This window comes from Lampris incognitus, chromosome 14 (genome assembly GCF_029633865.1).
Source record: "Lampris incognitus isolate fLamInc1 chromosome 14, fLamInc1.hap2, whole genome shotgun sequence".
Taxonomy (NCBI): Eukaryota; Metazoa; Chordata; class Actinopteri; order Lampriformes; family Lampridae; genus Lampris; species Lampris incognitus.
Window position 1 is genome coordinate 49,048,261 of NC_079224.1, and position 24,975 is coordinate 49,073,235.

Sequence of the window (24,975 nt, forward strand, 5' to 3'; positions counted from 1 at the left end):
CAGGATGTTGTGTTGCTGTAAAGCCCCTGAGGAACATGTGTATTTGGTGGTAATGGGCTGTACAAATAAAACCAACTAACATTAAACAGCACTGTGCTGCAGAGCAGCAAAAAGCTCCTGAAGATTACTGCTGCCTCAGAGTTATTACAGAGAGCCCTTACGGATGTGGTCATATGTTGTCGTTTATCAGGTTGTAATTGTGTTCACATTGTGTGGTCCGTTTGCTGAAGCGCCCACCACCGATGCCTCACTTGCCATGAATTGTAAAATGTCTGCTTAAAAACCCTCAGAATGAAAGGGGCCCGTTCGCGGTGTTCAGGTCTGTGTAGACCTGCAGGGGACGCAGCGAGACCCTCCGACTGGTGACGTCATTGCGGCAGAGGCAGACCCACTATTGGCTCTCAGTCTGTCAATCACGGCACAACACTGCAGCAGAGGGGGTTGTAGTACCGTAGCTGAGCAGCAGAGGGGGTGTAGTACCGTAGCTGAGCAGCAGAGGGCAGCAGTGGGACTGACTGCCTCCACCACAGCCTTGGCTTTTCAGCTACTGGGGGTGTACATGACTCCCCATGGACAGGGGCAGAAAAAACACGTTGTGTGGGTGAACAAGTTTTATTGTTATAAAAGGAAAAAACACAGTGACCATCCTAAAGCTGCCTAACAAACCATGTAGTCTACGTTGGCATACTGAACTTCCACCACAAACGGATCCCTCCTACATGGAGACAACACACACCTTGGCTCGAGGGCTCCAGAACCTTGTCCAGACTGCTCACTTCTTGACAGGGTTTTAATATTTGGTCAATATTTAATAGGACTGATACCAGTAGTGGCCACGGACAATTCCACTGTCCAATACAGATTGTTGTACACACACAAAAGTAAAAAATAAGCCATGAAGCAAGTTCAGTGGGTGTACAAGTACATAAAACGTGCTGTGGTTGGTTGGACTTGACGTTTGTTACAGGACAGCTGGGCAGAAACAAACACTTTCCGTTTAAATTAAAAAATGGCACAATAACTTACAATAATTACAACACTTTACATGACCTCATTCTGGAAACATCTCTTGACCTCATCACTTTGTACAACATATCAGCTCAGGATTACAAGGACAGACCACATTCCAAGTCAACGTTTACTGGAAGCAGATTTTAGACGTGTACTTGGTTTGTGAGAAGGGTTCATGTAGAGCTGCCACAGTATTTCTGAAAACATTTACTTCCTGAAGGAGAAAGAAACAAAAACAAACATCCCTCTTTCAGCTCCATCGTCAGATTCCAGAGAATGACTCTCAGAGACAGACGGGTAACAGAGAGCTCTCTGACACTTTGCTCACGGGCACTTCAGCAGGGACAATGAGAGTAATGTACCAGACTTGGTGACGTTCAACAGGGACATGTCCTCTGTCAGCCACCAGCCCACATCTTCTGACATGTGGACCAGGCTCGCAGGAAACCCACTCGGGCCCTTTGGAGAAGACTGAGCTGGGACAGGAAGGCCGTCCCCAAGTGCGTCTGCCCCGATGAGCCGGACAAGAAGACGCTGCTCACAACACCTCTGGGTGGACACCCTGACCTCTGACCCGGCCGAGGCTGGGCCGCAGCTTGCCAGAAGGGGTGGGGTGGGGGGGGAAGCAGGACTTTGACCGCAGGAGATTAATGAAACCAAACAACGGGTGGCTTCCTTGTTCCACAAGATATTCAAAAGTGACTGAAGAACAAGTCAAACAGCATTAACGACAGACATTTGAAGTAACAGCAAAATCTTTAACAAAAATCAACTGACAACATGCTGGACTCATGTTCACAGGACTTGTAGGAATGGGGTTCCAGTGTAGCTCAGCGTCTGATCCTTTAAAGAGACCACCTGTCAGGTGTGTCCCATTAGAAAACGCCGGGCTTGGATCAGCCAGCGTGCCGCGGTGGCCTCAGGCTCTCGGTGACAAGTGAGGACAGAAGGTCAGAGGGTCAAGAGAAGCTCGGTCTGTTGTCTGTAAGGAAACATGATGTAACAGACGAGCCGACGACGAAGGACACACACTGGTCGTTAAAGAAGACAAACCAACAACATGTTACGGCTGCCGTTTGTCCTTCGGTGGCACACTGCCCCAAGGCAGAACCTGGACTCCACATAAGAGTCTGAATGTAAGGCACCATGTGGAGATCATGACCACGGACTACAGTATACAAGCCCAACACAAAGCAGGAACTAAAGAAAGACCTTCATGGTCTGATGTCTTGTAACAGACAAAGCTGGACAACAAAAAGGCTCCAAATAAATCAACATGACGCAAGACGAGCTCTGGTGCGGCTCAGAATCAGCCGCCGGGCCAACCTTTAACCGGCCCAAGTACATTAGCCGCCCTAAAGGAGTCTGTATGCAAGCCCACATCTGACCACCAGACCAAAGCCATGTCAGGTAAGCAGCTCTTCATCAGGACATCCATAACATGCGTCCCTGCCTCCCTCATCAGTCACATCACCACACATTCATGTTCTGGTCCGGGGAAGATCTCAGCCCACCAGCGCAGAGGAGGACCCATTTGAGTTTCAGGACAGTAGAAGCCGACACAAGCAGAAAGAACACACAACATAATAAAAACCCACACACATAATTTAACTGCAGCACTGGAATGCACGGGAGGAGCAGGACTACACCCATCTTCAGTAACCCAGGTCCAGATGGATGCTGTGTTCATAAATGGCGATGAGCAGCATGATGCCGAAGCCCAACAGCATGCCGGCGTTCTGCAGCAGGAAGAAGCCCCAGTGACTGGAACCGTGGTTTCCTTCATTATTGTGCAGCATCTCTGGCACCTGCCAACAAACACACACATGAATTTACCCATACACAGGATATGATGTCAAACAGGACATGATGTCACACTCACCACAGGAAGCATTTTAGGTCCATTTAAAACGACACACACTCATCTATCCTGTTGCCAACTTAACTAAATGTACAGAATAAAAGAGGAACCAGCCGGTAAAAACAGGTTTCCAATACTCGATGCTGTCCAGCACTCCTGTTTAAAAACAGGAAGGATTGTGCTGCATGTTCACAGTTCTCCTCAGCCACACTGGCACATCTGCTGCTACTGTCAACTGCCCAGTGTGACCCCAGGCCTGCCTGTAGGCTGCCGCCCTCTTCTCCAACTCCGTGGTACCGGTTTAAGACCACGACTCAGAACTCCATCACAACACGGCCGGTAGTGCAGGTCAGAGACCAGTGGCTCAGACTCGGCTTCATACTGTGTGTGTGTGAGACACAGAGAACTGGCCAGGTGGTTCTGAAGGCCACAGCCGGGACTAAAGCAGCTTGTTTTAGCACCAGGATTAGACATTAGGTCAGTACTGCTGTGTCAGCACAACAGCTGCTGCTGACTCTCAGGGAAAAAGAAGAGCTGCAGCTCTCATCCACCCCCCCCACACGTCTCCCCCCCCCTCTTTTTCTCCCCAATTGTGCTCGACCAATCACCCCACTCTCCTGAGCCGTCCCGGTCTCTGCTCCACCTCCTCTGCTGATCCAGGAGGGCTGCAGACTACCACATGCCTCCTCCCATACCTGTGGAGTTGCCAGCCACTTCTTTTCACCTGACAGTGAGGAGTTTCACCAGGGGGACGGAGCATGTGGGAAGATCACGCCTGTTTGGGGAACAGGCGCCCTGACCGACCAGAGGAGGCGCTACTGCAGCGAGCAGGACACATACCCACATCCAGCTTCCCACCCTCATACACGGCCAATTGTGTCTGTAGGGACGCCCGACCAAGCCAGAGGTAACATGGGGATTCGAACTGGCGATCCCCGTGTTGGTGAGCAACGGAATAGACCGCCATGCTACCTGTGTGGCCCAGAAGTATTTTTTAATAAATGCAGCGTGAAACAGATCAGTGGTCTTTATGGAGCTGTGGACAACTGTGGACTTGAATGAACCCTGATGAGTCCTACAGGGACAGAACTACCTGTTCAACCACCAACCACAAGTACCAGTATGTACTGTGGTACTATGTTAGAGGTACTGTTGTGTGTGTACCATGTGTGTCAGTATGTACTGTGGTACTATCTTAGCACTCTAGAGGTACTGTGTGTGTACCATGTGTATCAGTATGTACTGTGGCACTATGTTAGAAGTACTGTTGTGTGTGTACCATGTGTATCAGTATGTACTGTGGTACTATGTTAGTCTGTTAGAGGTACTGTTGTGTGTGCGTACCATGTGTATCAGTATGTACTGTGGTACTATGTTAGTCTGTTACAGGTACTATTGTGTGTACCATGTGTATCAGTATGTACTGTGGTACTATGTTAGTCTGTTACAGGTACTATTGTGTGTACCATGTGTATCAGTATGTACTGTGGTACTATGTTAGTCTGTTACAGATACTGTTGTGTGTACCATGTGTATCAGTATGTACTGAGGTACTATGTTAGTCTGTTAGAGGTACTGTTGTGTGTCCCATGTGTATCAGTATGTACTGTGGTACTATGGTAGAGGTACTGTAGTATTTGTGTCCTGTGTGTACTTACCATGTCCACCAGCGCCACATACAGGAAGAGACCAGCCGTGAGAGCGAATATCCATGTTGCAATGTCGTCAGCGTACTGGCCGATGAGGATACCAGTGATCAGGCCCAGATAGGCCGTTAAGGATGACAGCAGGTTGTAGATGACTGCCTGGCGCACCGTCATGCCTGCCTTCAGTAGCACCGCAAAGTCACCTGGGAAATGGAGTTTTAACACTTTAACTCCTGAGCTCTGATGTCAGACACACTTTGGCATATACAAGAGTTCATATACAGAATGTGGACATGTGGGGACTTGGACTGTGATCCATATTTCCAAAGCATGCCAAGTCCTGTGGTCTTTGTAGCATGTGTGTCAGGCCGGACCTTGATCCTGTGTGTTTATGAGGTCATACGCTACTACTCTGGACCGTGTCTCACTCAAAAGCTAAAACATAAAACACGCTGAGACAACCCAACATGGTGAGATTTGCCTTTCAATTACAAACTGTGTACTGTGAAGGTAGAATTATATTACAAACTGTGTACTGTGAAGGTAGAATTGTATTACAAACTGTGTACTGTGAAGGTAGAATTAAATTACAAACTGTGTACTGTGAAGGTAGAATTATATTACAAACTGTGTACTGTGAAGGTAGAATTAAATTACAATCTGTGTACTGTGAAGGTAGAATTAGAGGTTTTCTGCGAAACACTAAATATCCATCTAGAAAGTTCTGAAATTCTGTTGTACTTCAAAACCAAAAGTGATTCTATCCTCAAATCTTTTTTTACCCAAGCACAAGATGACCAAGTACGCATCTCAATGCCATTTCACCCAGAAGAGGCAATATATTTATCACCACCACACAGTGGACACAGAAGAGACAATATATTTATCACCACCACACAGTGGACACAGAAGACACCAATATATTTATCACCACCACACAGTGGACACAGAAGACACCAATATATGTATCACCACCACACAGTGGACACAGAAGACACCAATATATTTATCACCACCACACAGTGGACACAGAAGACACCAATATATTTATCACCACCACACAGTGGACACAGAAGACACCAATATATTTATCACCACCACACAGTGGACACAGAAGACACCAATATATTTATCACCACCACACAGTGGACACAGAAGACACCAATATATTTATCACCACCACACAGTGGACACAGAAGACACCAATATATTTATCACCACCACACAGTGGACACAGAAGAGACAATATATTTATCACCACCACACAGTGGACACAGAAGACACCAATATATTTATCACCACCACACAGAAAGCAGCAGCATTTGTAAAACACAAGAGCGGTGACGGGGGAACACAAATCATGTAAACTGTTATAGGAGGTGGTGGGAGACTCACCAAGTTCATGAGGGAGCTCATGGCAGAAGACAGCCAAGGAGGTGCTGACACCACTGGACAGACTCTCAGTGAAGGCGGCCCCTGGTGGAGAACAGATGTTACTACATCAGAAACTGTCAGTTACATTCAGCCTCATCAGTTGCTCTCATTCAGCCCTGCCTCACATTAGTACTCAGTTGTGGTGGAACTGCTTCAGGGATTTGACCTTCTTTTCATGGAAGTTGGTCAGGCTACGGCTAACATACCATCAGGGCAGGGTCCGAAATTAACTTTTTGGGTTACCAGCCAAGGGGACTGGTAGATGAAAAAAATCTACTGGCCAAGCATATTTTTTACCGGCCAAAATAATGAGTAGCCTTTTTTGTGCCATACAAACGTTAGAATAAGGTATTGTGTTGAATAAAAGCTTTTAAAAGTGTGCAGATTTGAATCAAACATATTTTTATGTAAAATCAGTCAATGGTTAAATGATAAAATGTTACAAGTATGATTTCATGTTTTATTTGCAGTATTATTATAACTACCCGAGTGCTCCACATGCCCGTCCCTCGTCCCAAACTACTTCGCACTCTACAGCAGCCACTCTCTTTGCACCGTCCATGAAGTCTGGCCTCCTGCTCCTGACAGAGTCTTGGTGCCACAGATCAGCAGCACTGGTTGGCTCATACTCCCTGATCTCGGGAGATGACAGCTGCACCATCAGTACATCCCAGAGTGTGACTGAGTTGAATTTTTTTTTCCATTTTTATTTCTGATTTCCCCTTTTTTTCCTCCCAATTTAGTGCCCAATCGCTCCCTATTTTAGTTCAGACACCCACCCTCGTACTGCATGTGTTTGCCAACTGCATCTCTCCGGCCTGCAGTCTGGAAGGAGACGCCTCGTGACAAGGTGACTCCAGGCCGAACCACCGCTTTTTCTGACACACACAGAGACGCATTCATGTGACGAACACAAGCCGACTCCGCCCCCTCCCCAAGACAGCGTTGCCAATTATTGCTGCTTCATCGAGTCCGGCCATAGTTGGATCTGACGAGACCGGGGCGTGAACCCCGGTCCCCAGTGGGCAACTGCATCGACACAAAGCCGATACCTAGACCGCTACACCACCGCGGACACGCCAATCAGTTTTAACCTGTTTCATGGTGTTGAAGCTAGCACACAGCTAACGTTAGTGCAAGCTAGGTGTCACATACTAGTGCTAGCTGGCTAACGTTAGCTAGAGCCAGCACGTTGTTTACGCTGTATAAGGATATTTTGAGATGACAACTAAATTCCCTTACTCGCACATCCATTGGAAGTGGGAGAGATTCTCCTGCTGATCTGCTCGGACACGGCTGTTAGCGCCTTTAGGGAGGATGCTGTGAGGACAGGCTCCGACTGGGCCCGAGAGGCCTTCATACAGGTAATGTGACGTCTGGAGGTCTCATGGTCCCTGATGGTTTCTACCTTCATCATCTTGTTACCGATGACTAATGAACTGCTATGGTTTTTGGCATCCTGGTGACAGACGGAGCAACTCCTTATCACGGTCTGTGCGTTATACTCCCGCCAGCCTCTCACACCTCCTTTATCGCCATACCTCCACTTTTCACTAAACTTTCTTTTTCCGGTTTGGTGGTGATGGTGGCTTCTTCCTCCTCTCCGGGGCATGGTTGTCTTTTTGATGGTGGTTTTGCGCCTTCTAAATGTCGCCACGTAACTGGTGTTGCTGGCTAACGTTAGTTAAAAGAATAGAGTAGGCTAGTAGTGAGTTTGACAGGTGCTGCTGTCGTTGTTCCTCTCAAGTGTGTGCGTCATGTTACCCGCCAGCAGCGTCTAGCAACATTCTAATGCACTCTGATTGGTTAGTTTCTGTTATTGCTGTTGCTACATTATTGTTCTAATGCACTCTGGTTGGTTAATTTCTGTTATTGCTGTTGCTAAGGAGAGAGAGAGCAAGAGAGATGGGGGGATTAAGTGGTTGGATTTCACTTTTTTTGTTAGTCGCCATGTGGCGGGTAGGCTTCTGAGATTTATTTGCCAATCAGAAAATCTACTCGCCTTTGGCAGGTGGCGAGTGTTAATTTCAGACCCTGCATCAAGGACTCAAACCCCTCGAGTTTCTGCATTCTGGATTATGAAAGCTTAAGTAAATGGGGACGCAGAAAGCAGTGAATCGGGTTAGCGCTGATACCGGAAGGTATTTATTATTCCCTGCTGGTCCTGGCATGTTGAAGGCGTCTACTCACCAATGGCCAGGCCGTCACTGAAGTTATGTAGGCCATCTCCCATGACGACCATCCAGGCCAGGGTGGCGATGCCGGCCCCCTTGAGGTCCTGCTCAGTGTAGCAGTGGGAATGGGAGTGTGTGTGGGGATGGTGGTTCTGGGAGTGGTGATGATGCAGGATGTGGTGGTAGTCATGGTGATGGTGGTGCTTGGGGTCAGCCTTGGCCACCGTGTCATGGAAGTGTGAGTGACACTTGTTCTCGCATTCATCGCCTGTGAAGGTGTCTTCTTCAGCCTCCTGTGGGGTCACCACAGCGACAATCGGGGCCAGCATCACCTGCTCCTCTTCTGCCATGTTCCCGTCGCCAACGTGGTCACCAGAAGTGCCCTTGTTCTCAACATCTAGAGACACAGAGAGATGGCAGAACCTCAGTCACTCTGCTCGTTTAGCTAGCAGGGTTCAACCATATCCACTTCAGCAAGGTAAAGATGATGAATGATGTGCTTCATTGAGACAGAGCCCATCTGCTCTCCAATTAAACGCAAGAAGAATCAGCAGAACAGATGTGACCTGCGTTTAATGTACACTCATCCCTGCATTCAAATAAAACAAAGGAAGAGGAGCGGTCCTCCTTCTCACACATCTCACCCTTGACTGGTTTGGTGTTGTTCTCCAGTGCCAGCTGATTGTCCAGATCTCCTTTACTGTGGCTCTGGAAGACATTCACAGCTCAAGTTACCACAAAGAAACAGCTCACCTCCCTCTCTGGTCTGCTATGGACAGGATTCAGCACATTTAGACACTTTAAATAACAAGAAGGCCTTCATATAAATGTTTAAAATATGCTAAACTATCTAAAAAGTGATGTTCTAAAAATCACCTTAACCTACATCAAAGTGAGGGTTTTAATAATCACAACACCAACTTTTATATTGCACTCTATCAGGCTTTGTCTGTCCTTTGTGTCAGTAAGGAAATAAAAGCAGTCTCACAGTACTGACCCTCTGTCTTTTGTCCTTGTACATTTTGCCCAGGGTGATGAAGTGCTCTGTCAGAAACATGAAGTAGACTCCAGCCAGAGCTGTAAGCCCCAACCAGATCCCACGCAGCTCCTCCGACTCATCATGGTGATGAGAATGGGCATGGGAATGGGAATGGGAATGAGAATGGGAATGGCCTCCTTGAGACTGGTGGGACAAGAAATGAACAGAGAAACATCTAAAAACAGGCTTCAATAGGATATTACAAACAAAATCAGTCACCTTTATAAAAACCAGCTGATATGTAAAACAATCCAAGAGTTAAAAAGACATGAACACAACACATGAATTACAACCAGTCTTCTACTGCTGCTGAACAAAGATCAAAAAGTGTCTTGTTTGCCAACAGCGAGCAAGCAGGCCTGAGGACTGACGGCCGGGTGAAATACTGACGTGGGGAATGAGGTGCAGGAAGGCGTCTCCGCTGAGTGAGCCCACGGCCAGAGCCACCAGGAAACTGATGAGGAACTTGAAGAAAGTCTTATTCATCAGGGGGATGATGATGACGCCCATCAAAGAGGGCAGGCTGATAACCGTGACCGCAATGAAGCCGCCAACCCAAGCTGGAACACACACAAACACTCTTTAGATTTAGTCATCAAAATCATGTCATGTCAACATCAGCACATCAGCACGCTCACTGCCATGTTGAGAAGACAGAGCAGGGTGGACAGTAACTGCCATGTTGAGAAGACAGAGCAGGGTGGACAGTAACTGCCATGTTGAGAAGACAGGGCAGGGTGGACAGTAACTGCCATGTTGAGAAGACAGAGCAGGGTGGAGAGTAACTGCCATGTTGAGAAGACAGGGCAGGGTGGACAGTAACTGCCATGTTGAGAAGACAGGGCAGGGTGGACAGTAACTGCCATGCTGAGAAGACAGAGCAGGGTGGACAGTTACTGCCATGTTGAGAAGACAGAGCAGGGTGGACAGTAACTGCCATGCTGAGAAGACAGGGTAGGGTGGACAGTAACTGCCATGCTGAGAAGACAGAGCAGGGTGGACAGTTACTGCCATGTTGAGAAGACAGAGCAGGGTGGAAAGTAACTGCCATGTTGAGAAGACAGAGCAGGGTGGACAGTTACTGCCATGTTGAGAAGACAGAGCAGGGTGGAAAGTAACTGCCATGTTGAGAAGACACAGCAGGGTGGAAAGTAACTGCCATGTTGAGAAGACAGAGCAGGGTGGAGAGTAACTGCCATGTTGAGAAGACAGAGCAGGGTGGAAAGTAACTGCCATGTTGAGAAGACAGAGCAGGGTGGAGAGTAACTGCCATTTTGAGAAGACAGGGCAGGGTGGAGAGTAACTGCCATGTTGAGAAGACAGGGCAGGGTGGACAGTAACTGCCATGTTGAGAAGACAGAGCAGGGTGGAGAGTAACTGCCATGTTGAGAAGACAGGGCAGGGTGGACAGTAACTGCCATGTTGAGAAGACAGAGCAGGGTGGAGAGTAACTGCCATTTTGAGAAGACAGAGCAGGGTGGAGAGTAACTGCCATGTTGAGAAGACAGGGCAGGGTGGAGAGTAACTGCCATATTGAGAAGACAGGGTAGGGTGGACAGTAACTGCCATGTTGAGAAGACAGAGCAGGGTGGAAAGTAACTGCCATGTTGAGAAGACAGAGCAGGGTGGAAAGTAACTGCCATATTGAGAAGACAGGGTAGGGTGGACAGTAACTGCCATGTTGAGAAGACAGAGCAGGGTGGAAAGTAACTGCCATGTTGAGAAGACAGGGTAGGGTGGAAAGTAACTGCCATGTTGAGAAGACAGAGCAGGGTGGAAAGTAACTGCCATGTTGAGAAGACACAGCAGGGTGGAAAGTAACTGCCATGTTGAGAAGACAGAGCAGGGTGGAAAATAACTGCCATGTTGAGAAGACAGAGCAGGGTGGAGAGTAACTGCCATGTTGAGAAGACAGGGTAGGGTGGAAAGTAACTGCCATGTTGAGAAGACAGAGCAGGGTGGAGAGTAACTGCCATGTTGAAAAGACAGGGTAGGGTGGACAGTAACTGCCATGTTGAGAAGACAGAGCAGGGTGGACAGTAACTGCCATGTTGAAAAGACAGGGTAGGGTGGACAGTAACTGCCATGTTGAGAAGACAGAGCAGGGTGGACAGTAACTGCCATGTTGAGAAGACAGAGCAGGGTGGAGAGTAACTGCCATGTTGAAAAGACAGGGTAGGGTGGACAGTAACTGCCATGTTGAGAAGACAGAGCAGGGTGGAAAGTAACTGCCATGTTGAAAAGACAGGGTAGGGTGGACAGTAACTGCCATGTTGAGAAGACAGAGCAGGGTGGACAGTAACTGCCATGTTGAGAAGACAGAGCAGGGTGGAGAGTAACTGCCATGTTGAGAAGACAGGGTAGGGTGGACAGTAACTGCCATGTTGAGAAGACAGAGCAGGGTGGACAGTAACTGCCATGTTGAGAAGACAGGGTAGGGTGGACAGTAACTGCCATGTTGAGAAGACAGAGCAGGGTGGAGAGTAACTGCCATGTTGAGAAGACAGGGTAGGGTGGACAGTAACTGCCATGTTGAGAAGACAGGGTAGGGTGGACAGTAACTGCCATGTTGAGAAGACAGAGCAGGGTGGACAGTAACTGCAGTATGGAGTCACAGGAATCTGGAGCCAGGACTTCATCTGTCCCAACAAATCTGACAAACAGTCCATCAGTTGTGTCCCATCACAGTCTGACCAAACTGTAGAGTTTCAAACTCACCTACGGTGGCGCTTCTAGAGCTGGACCCTTCATAATCGCTGCCGTGACTGTGTCCACTGTGTCCGTCTCCGTGACTGTGTCCACTGTGCCCGTCTCCGTGACTGTGTCCGTGCCCGTCTCCGTGACTGTGTCCGTGGTTATCATGGGAGAAGCCTACAAATAGACAGTGATTTTAGTCAAGCCCATGTTTAAATGCTCTGTGAGAAGAAATGACAGTTTCATGATGTCACAGAGACACTTTTCTGATGTGAGGAGATGAGCAGGGCCTTAAAGCCACACTTACATGTTGAACTACAACTGTGGCGCCACTTTTGGGCCAAGCAGCATCATTTCAAACAAACTCAAGTTTCACCAGTTCACAGCTGGATTAGAGGAAGTGTGATGGAGCAGCTTTCATATAGACAAATAATCACAACACCACCAACAAACTCGTCTTCTTCTTTTTTTGATTTCCTCCTTTTTTCTCCCAATTGTATCTGTCCAATTACCCCACTCTCCCGAGCCGCCCCGGTCTCTGCTCCACCCCCCCTGCTGATCCGGGGAGGGCTGCAGATTACCACATGCCCCCTCGCATACATGTGGAGTCACCAGCCCCTTCTTCTCACCTGACAGTGAGGAGTTCCACCAGGGGGACGCAGCATATGGGAGGATCACGCTATTCCCCCCAGTTCCCCTTCCCCCCTGAACACGTGCCCCAACTGACCAGAGGAGGCGCTAGTGCAGCGACCAGGACACATACCCACATCTGGTTTCCCACCCACAGACACAGCCAATTGTGTCTGTAGGGATGCCTGACCAAGCTGGAGATAACACGGGGATTCGAACCGGCGATCCCCGTGTTGGTAGGCAACGGAATAGACCACTACGCCACGTGGACGCCCCAAGCCACTCTTTCTTCTTAACTAATTGCTGATTGTCCTGGTGACATTTAAACGAGACTTAAAGCTGCGTGTGACAGGCTTCTTATGGTAACACATTACCTTTTAATGACCATTAATGAGGCTGATCGGGGTCCATGGAGTCAAAAGGGAGTCTGAATTAAAAATGTTAACATGACAAGTCCAGCTGCAGCCACTCTGTCCTGACCTGAATCACTTGGTTTGGTGAGAGAACAACGGGAGGATGCTGACTTACCTTTCCCTCCATGCTGGACACAGGACCTGGAGTCCATCTGGCGGAGCAGAGCGGGACAGATGTAGCTGAAGTCCCCGACAGTCAGGACAGCATCCTCCGACATCCCGTGAGAGGACAGGATGGCAGAAGCCCCGAGACACTAAGGTCCACAAAACAACACTGGTGAGGGGCTATGCTGCACAAAACACTAACACTACTTGTTGCTACACACTGCATATTGGGCTGTGTGTCCTGTATGTTGTGTTGTGTTGTGTTGTGTGTACTGTATGTTGTGTTGTGTGTACTGTATATTGTGTTGTGTGTACTGTATATTGTGTTATGTGTCCTGTATGTTGTGTTGTGCTGTGTGTCCTGTATATTGTGTTATGTGTCCTGTATACTATTGTGTACTGTATATTGTGCTGTGTGTCCTGTATATTGTGTTGTGTGTCCTGTATATTGTGTACTGTATATTGTATGTGTCCTGTATATTGTGTTATGTGTACTGTATATTCTGTTGTGTGTAGTGTATATGGTGTTATGTGTCCTGTAAATTGTGTTATGTGTAGTGTATATTGTGTTATGTGTAGTGTATATTGTGTTATGTGTAGTGTATACTGGCTATATGGTGTATGAATTCATGTGAACATAGTCTATGTAGGTCTGTAGGGTTGTCTTGTTTTGGGATGTGTGTCCTTTGTCCGTGTGTCTCTTGTGTTAAGGCAGAGAGAGCAAGAGCACAAGATTTTCACTGTATTCTAATACACAACAATAACCACCACTATTACTACTACTACTACTACCACCACTATTACTACTACCACCACTATTACTACTACTGGTACTACTACCACCACTATTACTACTACTGCTACCACCACTATTACCATCACACTACTACTACCACCACCACCACCACCACTATTTCTACTACTACCACTACTACTGCTACTACCACCACTATTACTACCACTACTATTACTACTACTACTACCACCACTATTACCATCACACTACTACTACCACCACCACCAACACCACTATTTCTACTACTACCACTACTACTGCTACTACCACCACTATTACCACCACTACTACTACCACCACTATTACCATCACACTACTACTACTACCACCACCACCACCACTATTTCTACTACTACTGCTACTACCACCACTATCACTACTACTGGTACTACTACCACCACTATTACTACTACTGCTACCACCACTATTACCATCACACTACTACTACCACCACCACCACCACTATTTCTACTACTACAACTACTACTGCTACTACCACTACTACTACCACCACTATTACTACAACAACTATTACTACTACTACCACCACTATTACTACTACTGCTACTACTACCACCACTATCACTACTACTGGTACTACTACCACCACTATTATCATCGCACTACTACTAACACCACTATTTTTACTACTACTACTACCACCACTACTACTACTACCACCACTATTACTACTACTACTACCACTTCTACTACTACTACTGCTACTACTACTACTAGTACTACCACCTCTATTGCTACTACCACCACTATTACTGCTACTATTACAACCACTACTACTACGACTACTACTACTACCACCACTATTACTACTACTACCACTACTATTACTGTGTATTGTTGACACATCATGTGTTCACTGTGTCCACTGGCCCACAAAGTAAACAGCTACAGCAATGACCTGCCCCACTACAACCAATAACTAAGATGGACCGGATCACCTGACTGGACTTTTTGTCAGTATCCCCCCATTCAATACACACAACCGTGAAGTCTGAGTAGCAATGTTCTTCATATTCATGAGTGTTAACTAGACTACGTGTACACTTGTTCCATAATGTGTGCATTTTAACACAACACTGCAGAGAAGACACACTTACTTCCTCACTCTCCTGCACGTCGTCATGGCTGTGTCCGTGTCCGCCGTCATGGCTGTGTCCGTGTCCGCCGTCATGGCTGTGTCCGTGTCCGCCGTCATGGCTGTGTCCGTGTCCGTCGTCATGGCTGTGTCCGTGTCCGTCGTCATGGCTGTGTCCGTGTCCGCCGTCATGGCTGTGTCCGTGTCCGTCGTCGTGGCTGTGTCCGTGTCCGTCGTCGTGGCTGTGTCCGTGTCCGTCGTCGTGGCTGTGTCCGTGTCCGTCGTCGTGGCTGTGTCCGTCGTCGTGGCTGTGTCCGTGTCCGTCGTCGTGGCTGTGTCCGTGTCCGTCGTCGTGGCTGTGTCCGTGTCCGTCGTCGTGGCTGTGTCCGTGTCCGTCGTCGTGGCTGTGTCCATGTCCATCGTGGCTGTGTCCGTGTCCGTCGTCATGGCTGTGTCCGTGTCCATCGTCATGGCTGTGTCCGTGTCCATCGTGGCTGTGTCCATGTCCATCGTGGCTGTGTCCGTGTCCATCGTCATGGCTGTGTCCGTGACCGTCGTCATGGCTGTGTCCGTGTCCGTCGTCATGGCTGTGTCCGTGTCCATCGTCGTGGCTGTGTCCGTGACCGTCGTCGTGGCTGTGTCCGTGTCCGTCGTCGTGGCTGTGTCCGTGTCCGTCGTCGTGGCTGTGTCCATGTCCGTCGTCGTGGCTGTGTCCGTGTCCGTCGTCATGGCTGTGTCCGTGTCCGCCGTCATGGCTGTGTCCGTGTCCGTCGTCATGGCTGTGTCCGTGTCCGTCGTCATGGCTGTGTCCGTGTCCGTCGTCATGGCTGTGTCCGTGTCCGCCGTCATGGCTGTGTCCGTGTCCGTCGTCATGGCTGTGTCCGTGGCTGTCGTAGTCATTTCCATGGCTGTCATTGTGGGAACCCTCCTTGCCAACCACAGGAGTTCGGGTTGGAATCTCGGAGGTGTTGGCGTCCGTCTTACTGCCTTGCGACACGTCTTTGTTCACACCCCTTCGTCTGCGTCTAATGGTATCCATTGCCAGTGGGTATGAATCTGTTTCGGTGGGTTGATTTTTGTTGAGGTTGTCGTGGCTGGTCAACATTTCCAATCTCTTTAGGGTGGCATCTTGCTCCTTAGATGTCTCCAATAATGTTCTAGGCACTGAGACTGCACGCTTTTGGCGGTGTGTGCTATTGTCATGGTGATGATCATGGTGGGCGTGGTCCATGTCTTCTTCCCCATGATGTTGTACAGTCACATTCCTGATGTGGTCGAGACCCATACTTTCCAACAGACGCTTTAGGCCTGTCAGGGAAAGGGTGCCATTTTCCCCGTACCTGTTTGATATGAGAATATAAAATTACATACTGCAAACTGAGTCAAGCAGTTTCATCCAACCCATCAGAGGGGACGACATGTAGAGGCAACAAGAAACAGATGATGCACACAAATTGTACAAGTTCTTCAATCCTTACCCAATTTCTTAATTTCCATGATAAACAAATCATCGTTCATTACAACTACATGTACCTAGGATACAGCAATCACGTCACATTTCATAGGAATCAAGGATAGTTATATGCGGTGGCACAGTGGTTAGCACTGTCGCCTCACAACAAGAGGGTCCTAGGTTCGAATCCCAGGGTTGTCCAACCTTGGGGGGGGGGGTCATCCCAGGTCCTTTCTGTGTGGAGTTTGCATGTTCTCCCCATGTCTGCGTGGGTTTTCTCCAGGTGCTCTGGTTTCCCCAACCATCAAAAAGACATGCATGTTAGGGTTAATACTCCTGTCTGTGCTCCTGACCAAGATATGGCAAGACGAACTGGAGTTGGTCCCCGGGCGCTGCACGGCAGCTGCTCACTGCTCCTAGCTACACAGCTAGGATGGGTTAAATGCAGAGGAAGAATTTCCCCACGGGGATCAATAAAGTAATAAAATAATTTTTTTTTAAATTAATATATGAAGTGGCGCAAGTTCAACATTACTTTCAGTCCACCAGGTGTTCATGTCCTTAAAGTTTCTGTCCAATGGCTTCCCTTCTCAGTAGGTAGGTATCAACATCACTGCCCCAACGAGTGTGAGGACATGCTCACTGCCTATAAATTTTAACATCGAGACAGGGTGTCCAAACTGATTCGTGACATACTGTAGGGACAGTAACACCAGGCGGACTGAAAAATGCTGGACTTGCACTCTTTTATTGAACTATTCCTGATTCCTATGGTATGGGTTTTATGTTATACGATTGCTGTATCCTAGGTACATGTTGTATATGTAATGATCATTGTTGCCTTTTCACACTGCCATGTATCCTTGTGAAAGTCAGAATGTGACAAAGTATGTCAGTAGGGCACAGTCTAATGAGCATGCATAATGGAAGAGCGAGACGCTCCCTACTTACTGATGACACGTATACCCTTGAAAAAGGCAACAGTGGAAATGTCAGGGAATGCCATGTGTTCAGTGATTGCTAATGACAATTCACGCAAGGACTGAAGAACATTATTTGTATCCACCATCTTTTACCCTTTATGCATTGTGAAATTTTGGATTTTGCACCCAAGTAAGTGGTGGAAGACACCTGTAAGCAGGACCTCGCCACTGACTCATGGTGTCTTGTAGAAGTGGGACAGATGTTAAGAGACATTTTCATCAAGTCAGAGAAGACCAGCTATTAGCCAGTTCCACAGAGTCTTATGTGGACACATGAACACCAACATTTAGAAATATTATTTGGCCCTTGATCTGATTTTTTTGGGCTAACTGACTGAGCAGAGTAGGGCCTACATTTTATGTAACGACTGCCTATGCTAGTGGACTAGAATAGTGCTGAACATGGAGACGGCTCTGTCAGTAATGAGCCTGATGTGTCAAGTATGTCTTGAAGGGTTGCAAACTTCTCTGTGTATGGTAGAATGTGAAGCACATGTGGTATCAGACAGCAGATACAATTCTAACAAAACACAATGGAAGGACGAAATAAAAAGGTCGATCATAAACATAGAAATTTAGATTACAGATTTCACTTGAAGTCCAAAGTGTGACTTAAAATGCATTAAACAAAGGTAGAACACACACAAAAAAAACACCCTTTAATTAAAACCTGTTCAAAAAACTAAACTGCCTGATCAACGCTGTATGGGCGTGTCAATCAGTGCATGACAGTGGCGTCTCACTGGCAACGTAGACAAACAACCTACCAAGCGGTGGTCAGTGAAAACTAGTTGGGGATGTGATTTGATTGGATGGTGCAAAACATTTCATGATACTGGGTGGAATATTGCTTGCTTGCCCACTCGCACTTGGAGGTTAAGGTGATCAGCTGTTGATGTAAAATAAGTACAAAGTGAATTTGTGGGTTTTTAACACAAGTTTCACTTCACCGGGTCTGTAAGGAGGGAAGTGAGACCACAGCCAGCTGAGGTGTGCTTTAAGTCAGCAGGAAGCTTGCGTGGTGTAAAAAGCAGGGACGTGGTGACGGAGGTGCTAACAGACACACAATACATGGAATAAAGATGTTGAATTTGACTGATTCATCAGTTACCAGGGTTTTCCCTGCATAGAGAATGACGAGGCGGCCGCCTTCGTCAAATCCCGTCCCGCCTCCAGCTCTCAACGGGGGTCTTAATGAAAAACACTGCTTTCTAATGAGCGCTGCACTCGGTGGATGTCATTTTGACTGCAGTTGCGGCATTACGCCGTCGCCGATGTGGTGGCGCTGTATCGTAACAGCACAGTGCACCTGGAAAGGCGCTGCCAAAACTGCCAAAGAGGAAAAAAGAGCTGCAGTTTTCCAGAAGTTTCCAGTTGTAAAAAGTGTAAATTAAAGCAGTGTTTTGTTATATTTATGTTCAGCTACATGGCAAGAGGGTCCATGTGAACTTTAAATGAAAACAACAGCTTATGTTATGTTTGATTTAATTTTAAACACTTTGCTGTTAAGTGTGTAAATGAACACGTTAGCATTTATGTCGTCATAAAGTTATTAGAACTCCTAAAATAAGACGCTTGTAAACGAAGGTGTTTGCTTGAGCCAGCTGAAGACACGCTACACATGCACGTGTGTGTGCATGATCAGGACAGCAGGAAGCCAGGAAAAACCCTGGTTACCAGTTTCCATGTGAACGCACTTCATATGGTGAACAACTCGAATGCAGATCACTTGGGTACACAGACTGGTGAGCTGGAGTGCAGCCACCCATTAAAACCAGTGAGGCCATTAAAACAGGGATCGGATCGTGGATGTGGCAGGGTGGAAGAGATGACGATGTGGTTTTATTTAGACGGGACAGTTGCAGGCAGAGCTTCGGAGGCCATGGGGATTTGGTTTAGAAGGTCAAGGATGCCGTTGGGGAACCGTGGGTTAAGAGGTGGATGGACACAAGGTCCGTCCACCAATCAGAGTGTATTAGAACAATAACGTAGCAACGGCAATAACAGAAACTAACCAATCAGAGTGCATTAGAACAATAACGTAGCAACAGCAATAACAGAAACTAACCAATCAGAGTGCATTAGAACAATAACGTAGCAACAGCAATAACAGAAACTAACCAATCAGAGTGCATTAGAATGTTGCTAGGCGCTACTGGCGGGTAACATGACGCACACACGAGAGGAACAACGACAGCAGCACCGTCACACTCGGCACTAGCCTACTCTATTCTTTTAACTAGCGTTAGCCAGCAACACCAGCTACGTGGCGACATTTAGAAGGCGCGAAACCACCATCAAAAAGACAACCATGCCCCGGAGAGGAGGAAGAAGCCACCATCACCACCAAACCGGAAAAAGAAAGTTTAGTGAGAAGTGGAGGTATGGCGATAAAGGAGGTGCGAAAGGCTGGCGGGAGTATAACGCACAGACTGTGATAAGGAGTTGCCCCGTCTGTCGCCAGGACGCCAAAACCCGCAGCAGTTCATTAATCATCGGTAACAAGATAATGAAGGTAGAAACCATCAGGGACCATGAGACCACCAGACGTCACATTACCTGTATGAAGGCCTGTCGGGCCCAGTCGGAGCCTGTCCTCACAGCATCCTCCCTAAAGGCGCTAACAGCCATGTCCGAGCAGACCAGCAGGAGAATCTCTCCGACTCCGAATGGATGTGCGAGTAAGTGAATTTAGTTGTCATCTCAGAATATCCTTATACAGCGTAAACAACGTGCTGGCTGTAGCTAACGTTAGCCAGCTAGCGCTAGTATGTGACACCTAGCTTGCACTAACGTTAGCTGTGAGCTAGCTTCAACACCATGAAACTGGTTAAAACTGACTGCCGCTCAGCGTCCGCGGTGGTGTAGCGGTCTAAGCATCGGCTTTGTGTCGACGCAGTTGCCCACTGGGGACCGGGGTTCGCGCCCCGGTCTTGTCAGGTCCGACTATGGCCGGACTCGATGAAGCAGCAATAATCGGCAGCGCTGTCTCCAGGAGGGGGGCGGAGTCGGCTTGTGTTCGTCACGTGAATGCGTCTCTGTATCGGAAAAAGGTAGAGGCTAGTTCCCATCAATGCAGAGAACGGAAATGGAGTAGAGAACGGTCAACTGAGCATGCGCGAAATGCCTCTACCATGCCTCTGCACGCCCCGCGTAGCAGGCGCTAGGATTCTAGGAAGACCCGCCCCTACTATGCGTCTGATTAGCTAGCTTTAACCCTAACCCCGCCCTAACCCTAACCTACCCAAACAACGGAGGCAACGAGTACTTGCGCATACTCAGTTGACCGTTCTCTGCATCGATGGGAACTAGCCTCTACCGTCGGAAAAAGCAGTGCTTCGGAGTCGCCTTGTCACGGAAGCGGTGAGGCGTCTCCTTCGAGACTGCCGGCCGGAGAAATGCAGTTGGCGAACGCATGCAGTACGAGGGTGGTTTTTGAACTAAAATAGGGATTGATTGGCCACTAAATTGGGGGAAAAATCAGAAGAACATTTAAGAAAAAACTGAGTGGCGGTCCACACTCTGGGATGTACTGGTGGTGCAGCTGTCATCTCCCGAGATCAGGGAGTAGGGGCCAACCAGTGCTGCTGATCTGTGGCACCAAGACTCTGTCAGGAGCAGGAGGCCAGACTCCATGGATGGTGCAAAGAGAGTGGCTGCTGTAGAGTGCGAAGTAGTCTGGGACGAGGGACGGGCATGTGGAGCACTCGGGTAGTTATAATAATACCGCAAATAAAACATGAAATCATTCTTGTAACATTTTGTCTTTTGATAAAATGTTACAAGTATGTTAAAATTGACTAATTTTACATAAAATATTTTTGCTTCAGATCTGCTCTTGTGAAATTTTTAAAAGCTTTTATTCAACACAATACCTTATTCTCTCATTGATATAATGTATGTACGGCACAAAAAAGGCTACTCATTATTTTGGCCGGTAAAAAATATGCTTGGCCGGTGGAGTTTTTTGTTCTACCAGTTCCCTTGGCTGGTAAGCCAGGAAGTTAATGTCGGACCCTGCTTCTCACTATGTGCCCTGTCTACACAGAGGCAGCTGCAGCTCTTGGGGAACTTCCGTCTGGGTGACTCTCACCACAAACCGCCCACACGGGCACCGATGATCCACATTTCTGGGAACGGACTCACGTCCCTGCCAACGTTTTGACTCAGCCTTCCTGTCTGCTGCAGAGACCTTCTCATTGGTGGAGAAGAGGAAGGCGGCTGAGTCGCTCCCTCAGCTCTCTGCATCCGGTCTGCAGGGCGCTGAGGGAGACGCACACCCAGCGGCCCGGGGCCACTCCCGCTCCATGTTCACAAGCTGCTCTGGCACCGTACAAACACCGCCATACTTGGCTAATCAGCTTTTCAGATCACAGCTACTTCAAAATATAAAACTCCACATTCCACCTGCCGCCCAGTAAAGCCGTGTGTGTCCGGACCGCTGGACACTGATAGAAACCACGTGCTGCATTAATTACACCTTACCGATGAAAGAGCGCCTCCAGGTGCTGCCGCTGGCTGTGCTGGGCCTTCGGCAGGTCCACTATGGCTGACTCCGCTCCGGGGCTCTCCGCTCCCGGCGTCGCGGGGCCGCACGGGCCGCTGGCTGCGGCCGGGGACCGCCAGCACACCGTGAGCAGCCACATGAGGGCCAAGGCCCGACTCCACTCCCGCCAATCCGCCATCATGACTCCTGAGGAGGAAGAGGTTTAATGATCACATGAGACCGCTTACACAGAGAAACAACGCACAGCAGTACAACACGCAGTACAGACGACCCACACCAGTACCACACACAGGACAGACGACCCACACCAGTACCACACGCAGTACAGACGACCCACACCAGTACCACACACAGTACAGACGACCCACACCAGTACCACACACAGTACAGACGACCCACACCAGTACCACACACAGTACAGACGACCCACACCAGCACAACACGCAGTACAGACGACCCACACCAGTACCACACGCAGTACAGACGACCCACACCAGTACCACACACAGTACAGACGACCCACACCAGCACAACACGCAGTACAGACGACCCACACCAGTACCACACACAGTACAGACGACCCACACCAGTACCACACGCAGTACAGACGACCCACATCAGTACCACACGCAGTGCAGACGACCCACATCAGTACCACACGCAGTACAGACGACCCACACCAGCACAACACGCAGTACAGACGACCCACACCAGCACCACACGCAGTACAGACGACCCACACCAGCACAACACGCAGTACAGACGACCCACACCAGCACCACACGCAGTACAGACGACCCACACCAGTACCACACACAGTAGACGACCCACACCAGTACAACACGCAGTACAGACGACCCACACCAGTACAGACGACCCACACCAGTACAACACGCAGTACAGACGACCCACACCAGTACAACACGCAGTACAGACGATCCACACCAGTACAACACACAATAGAAACGACACGGCACGAAGCTGCGGAAGTAGAGCACATGTGGGCGCCTCGTGCGCCCGAGCTGGCAGACAGAGGACGGAGCAAACGGAGGCGGCGGGGATCGAACGCACGGATTCATCGTTTCTTCACCTGCAGCGGAGCATCACCTCCCCGCTGCTCCACATGCAGGAGCTGTTCAGCTGAACCTCCACCGACCACCGCGGACTAGTCCCACCTTCTGCTCGCCGACGCCATGTGGCCGCGGGCCTCGGGCCTACCGCGGCCGGACCGAGCCGAACCGCCGGCGGGAGGACCAGCGTACCGGTCGGACTCGGAGGCTTGGAAGTCCCGCAACCAAGCAGTCCCGCAGGACATGCACGCGGACTGGCGGAGGTAAACATTTTGCGCCCCGCGACGCTGCTCTGCACGCGGCCCGCGGTGCCGTGTGCAGAGCAGCGTCACTCACCGGAAACACGACGGAGCACACGGCGAGCTCCGCGCGCACATCCAGCAGACGCGGCGCAGCAGCCGCGGAGGTGAAAGGAGCGGAGCAGGAGGCGCCGAGGCCGCCATGACTTACTGGAAGTGAACAGGTTTGTGAGCTCTCCGTCCTCCCGCTGACGTGTCGTGTCTGTAGCTGCGCTCGCTGTCTTGGTGCTTTCAGGAAATGAGGAGCCACTCCGGCGGAGCTTTACTCTACACAGATGCGGAGCTGGCGGAGGAGCGTCGCGGCCTGTGATTGGGCACCGGGACCATGTGACAGCGGGGCTTCTTGTACCTGCAAGAGTCCGGAGGAGGTCACGGGTTCCAGGGGAGCCGCGGAGTCACACGGACCGGGTTTAGGAGTTCTCACGGTACCCTCGCTGCGTTCGCCACGTTTTAAAGCCCAGAGGTCTCGGTAGGAGTCCAGAGTTGCAGGATAAGCTTACTAGAACCACGGAGACTGACACTGAACAAACACAGACCTGTGCAATGGAGGAAATCCCCCAGATGATGAACAACAACGTCCAGCAGGACTGGAGAGGTCACGTAGAGGAGTGATGAAACGTTTCTGTCAGGAAACGTGGAGTCCGGAGGAACTGATTCACCTCCCTCTGACTTCCTTACCTGGATTACTGAGCATGCATAGACACAACAGGACAGACGGGGACTAACGGTGGAAAGACGAGTCCCCAGAGTGGCTCTGAAACCGCCTCACACATGAAGACCACCAGCTACACGTCACAGGCTGCTGGAGGCTGGCTGTGAATGTCCAGGTGACTGCTGACACTTTAGTAGGTTCAGCTCCCAAATGGCTACGCCCAAACTTCACCAGCAGGTGTCTGGTTGCGGGCAGTAATGGGTTAACTGGGGGCTTGCTGAGATGTTTAGGCCCACGAGGCTCCGTCACAGGGCTGCCTTGCTTCAGGGCTCTGTGGCCTTCTCCATCCACAGCTGACAGCTTTTACATCCACAGCCTCCGCCTTCCTCAGCCCACAGCTGGTGATGCAGCAGCCCCACAGGTCTGTGCTTTAACCAGGTTGCACTAATACACGTGTGAAACCTCCGCCCCCAGGACACACTGGCTTCCTGGTTAAAGGACTTTACATAGTCCACACACACACACACACACACACACACACACACACACACACACACACAAAGCCTCTGCCCACCCAGGTGTTAAGAAGAATGTGGACACTGCTCTCACCCCACCGCGCGCACACAGACGGACACACAGACAGCCTGACAGACACACACACACATACAGACAGATACACAGACACACACACACACACACACACAGCATGTGTGGACAGCGCTCTTCTACCTCTGCTGTGTCTTTGTATTCACCAAGCAGCTTTTCACAGTCCAGTTTGCACAGTGATATGTAAAAAACAACACAACTTGGGAAATTAAAAAGTAAACACAACGTTAGGTAAAGTAATTGTGTTGTCAGGTTGGTGTCCTGTGCAGATGTCAACGTGGGTTTGTGTGTGCAGGAATTACAGAAGGTGTGAAGAAGAAACCGCAGAAGAAACAGCAGAAGTAGAGAAACAGGTGTGCAGCCGCCATGTTGACCAAGACACGACTACCAGTGGCTGTGTGTGCAGGCAGAGGACGGCAGCCTGTCAGCACCATGAGGAGAAGATGGGAACCCCACTCTTGCAAAATGATGACTGCTACAGAAGAACACTGTCCCGGTTACACAGC

General features: G+C 49.2%; 1 protein-coding gene across 1 annotated transcript; it reads right to left on the reverse strand.

The window, feature by feature from the left end:
* Positions 1-593: 593 nt before the first annotated feature.
* On the reverse strand, positions 594-24,722 carry slc39a6 (solute carrier family 39 member 6). Its single transcript, XM_056292664.1, has 12 exons — positions 22,933-24,722; positions 21,821-22,028; positions 14,922-16,239; positions 13,018-13,156; positions 11,884-12,036; positions 9,556-9,725; positions 9,124-9,309; positions 8,771-8,834; positions 8,143-8,523; positions 5,914-5,994; positions 4,531-4,721; positions 594-2,819 (listed from the first exon to the last, which is right to left on the reverse strand). Exons 2-12 carry the CDS (start codon positions 22,018-22,020, stop codon positions 2,667-2,669), a joined length of 3,036 nt encoding a protein of 1,011 aa, XP_056148639.1. The 5' UTR covers positions 22,021-22,028; positions 22,933-24,722; the 3' UTR covers positions 594-2,666.
* Positions 24,723-24,975: the final 253 nt, after the last annotated feature.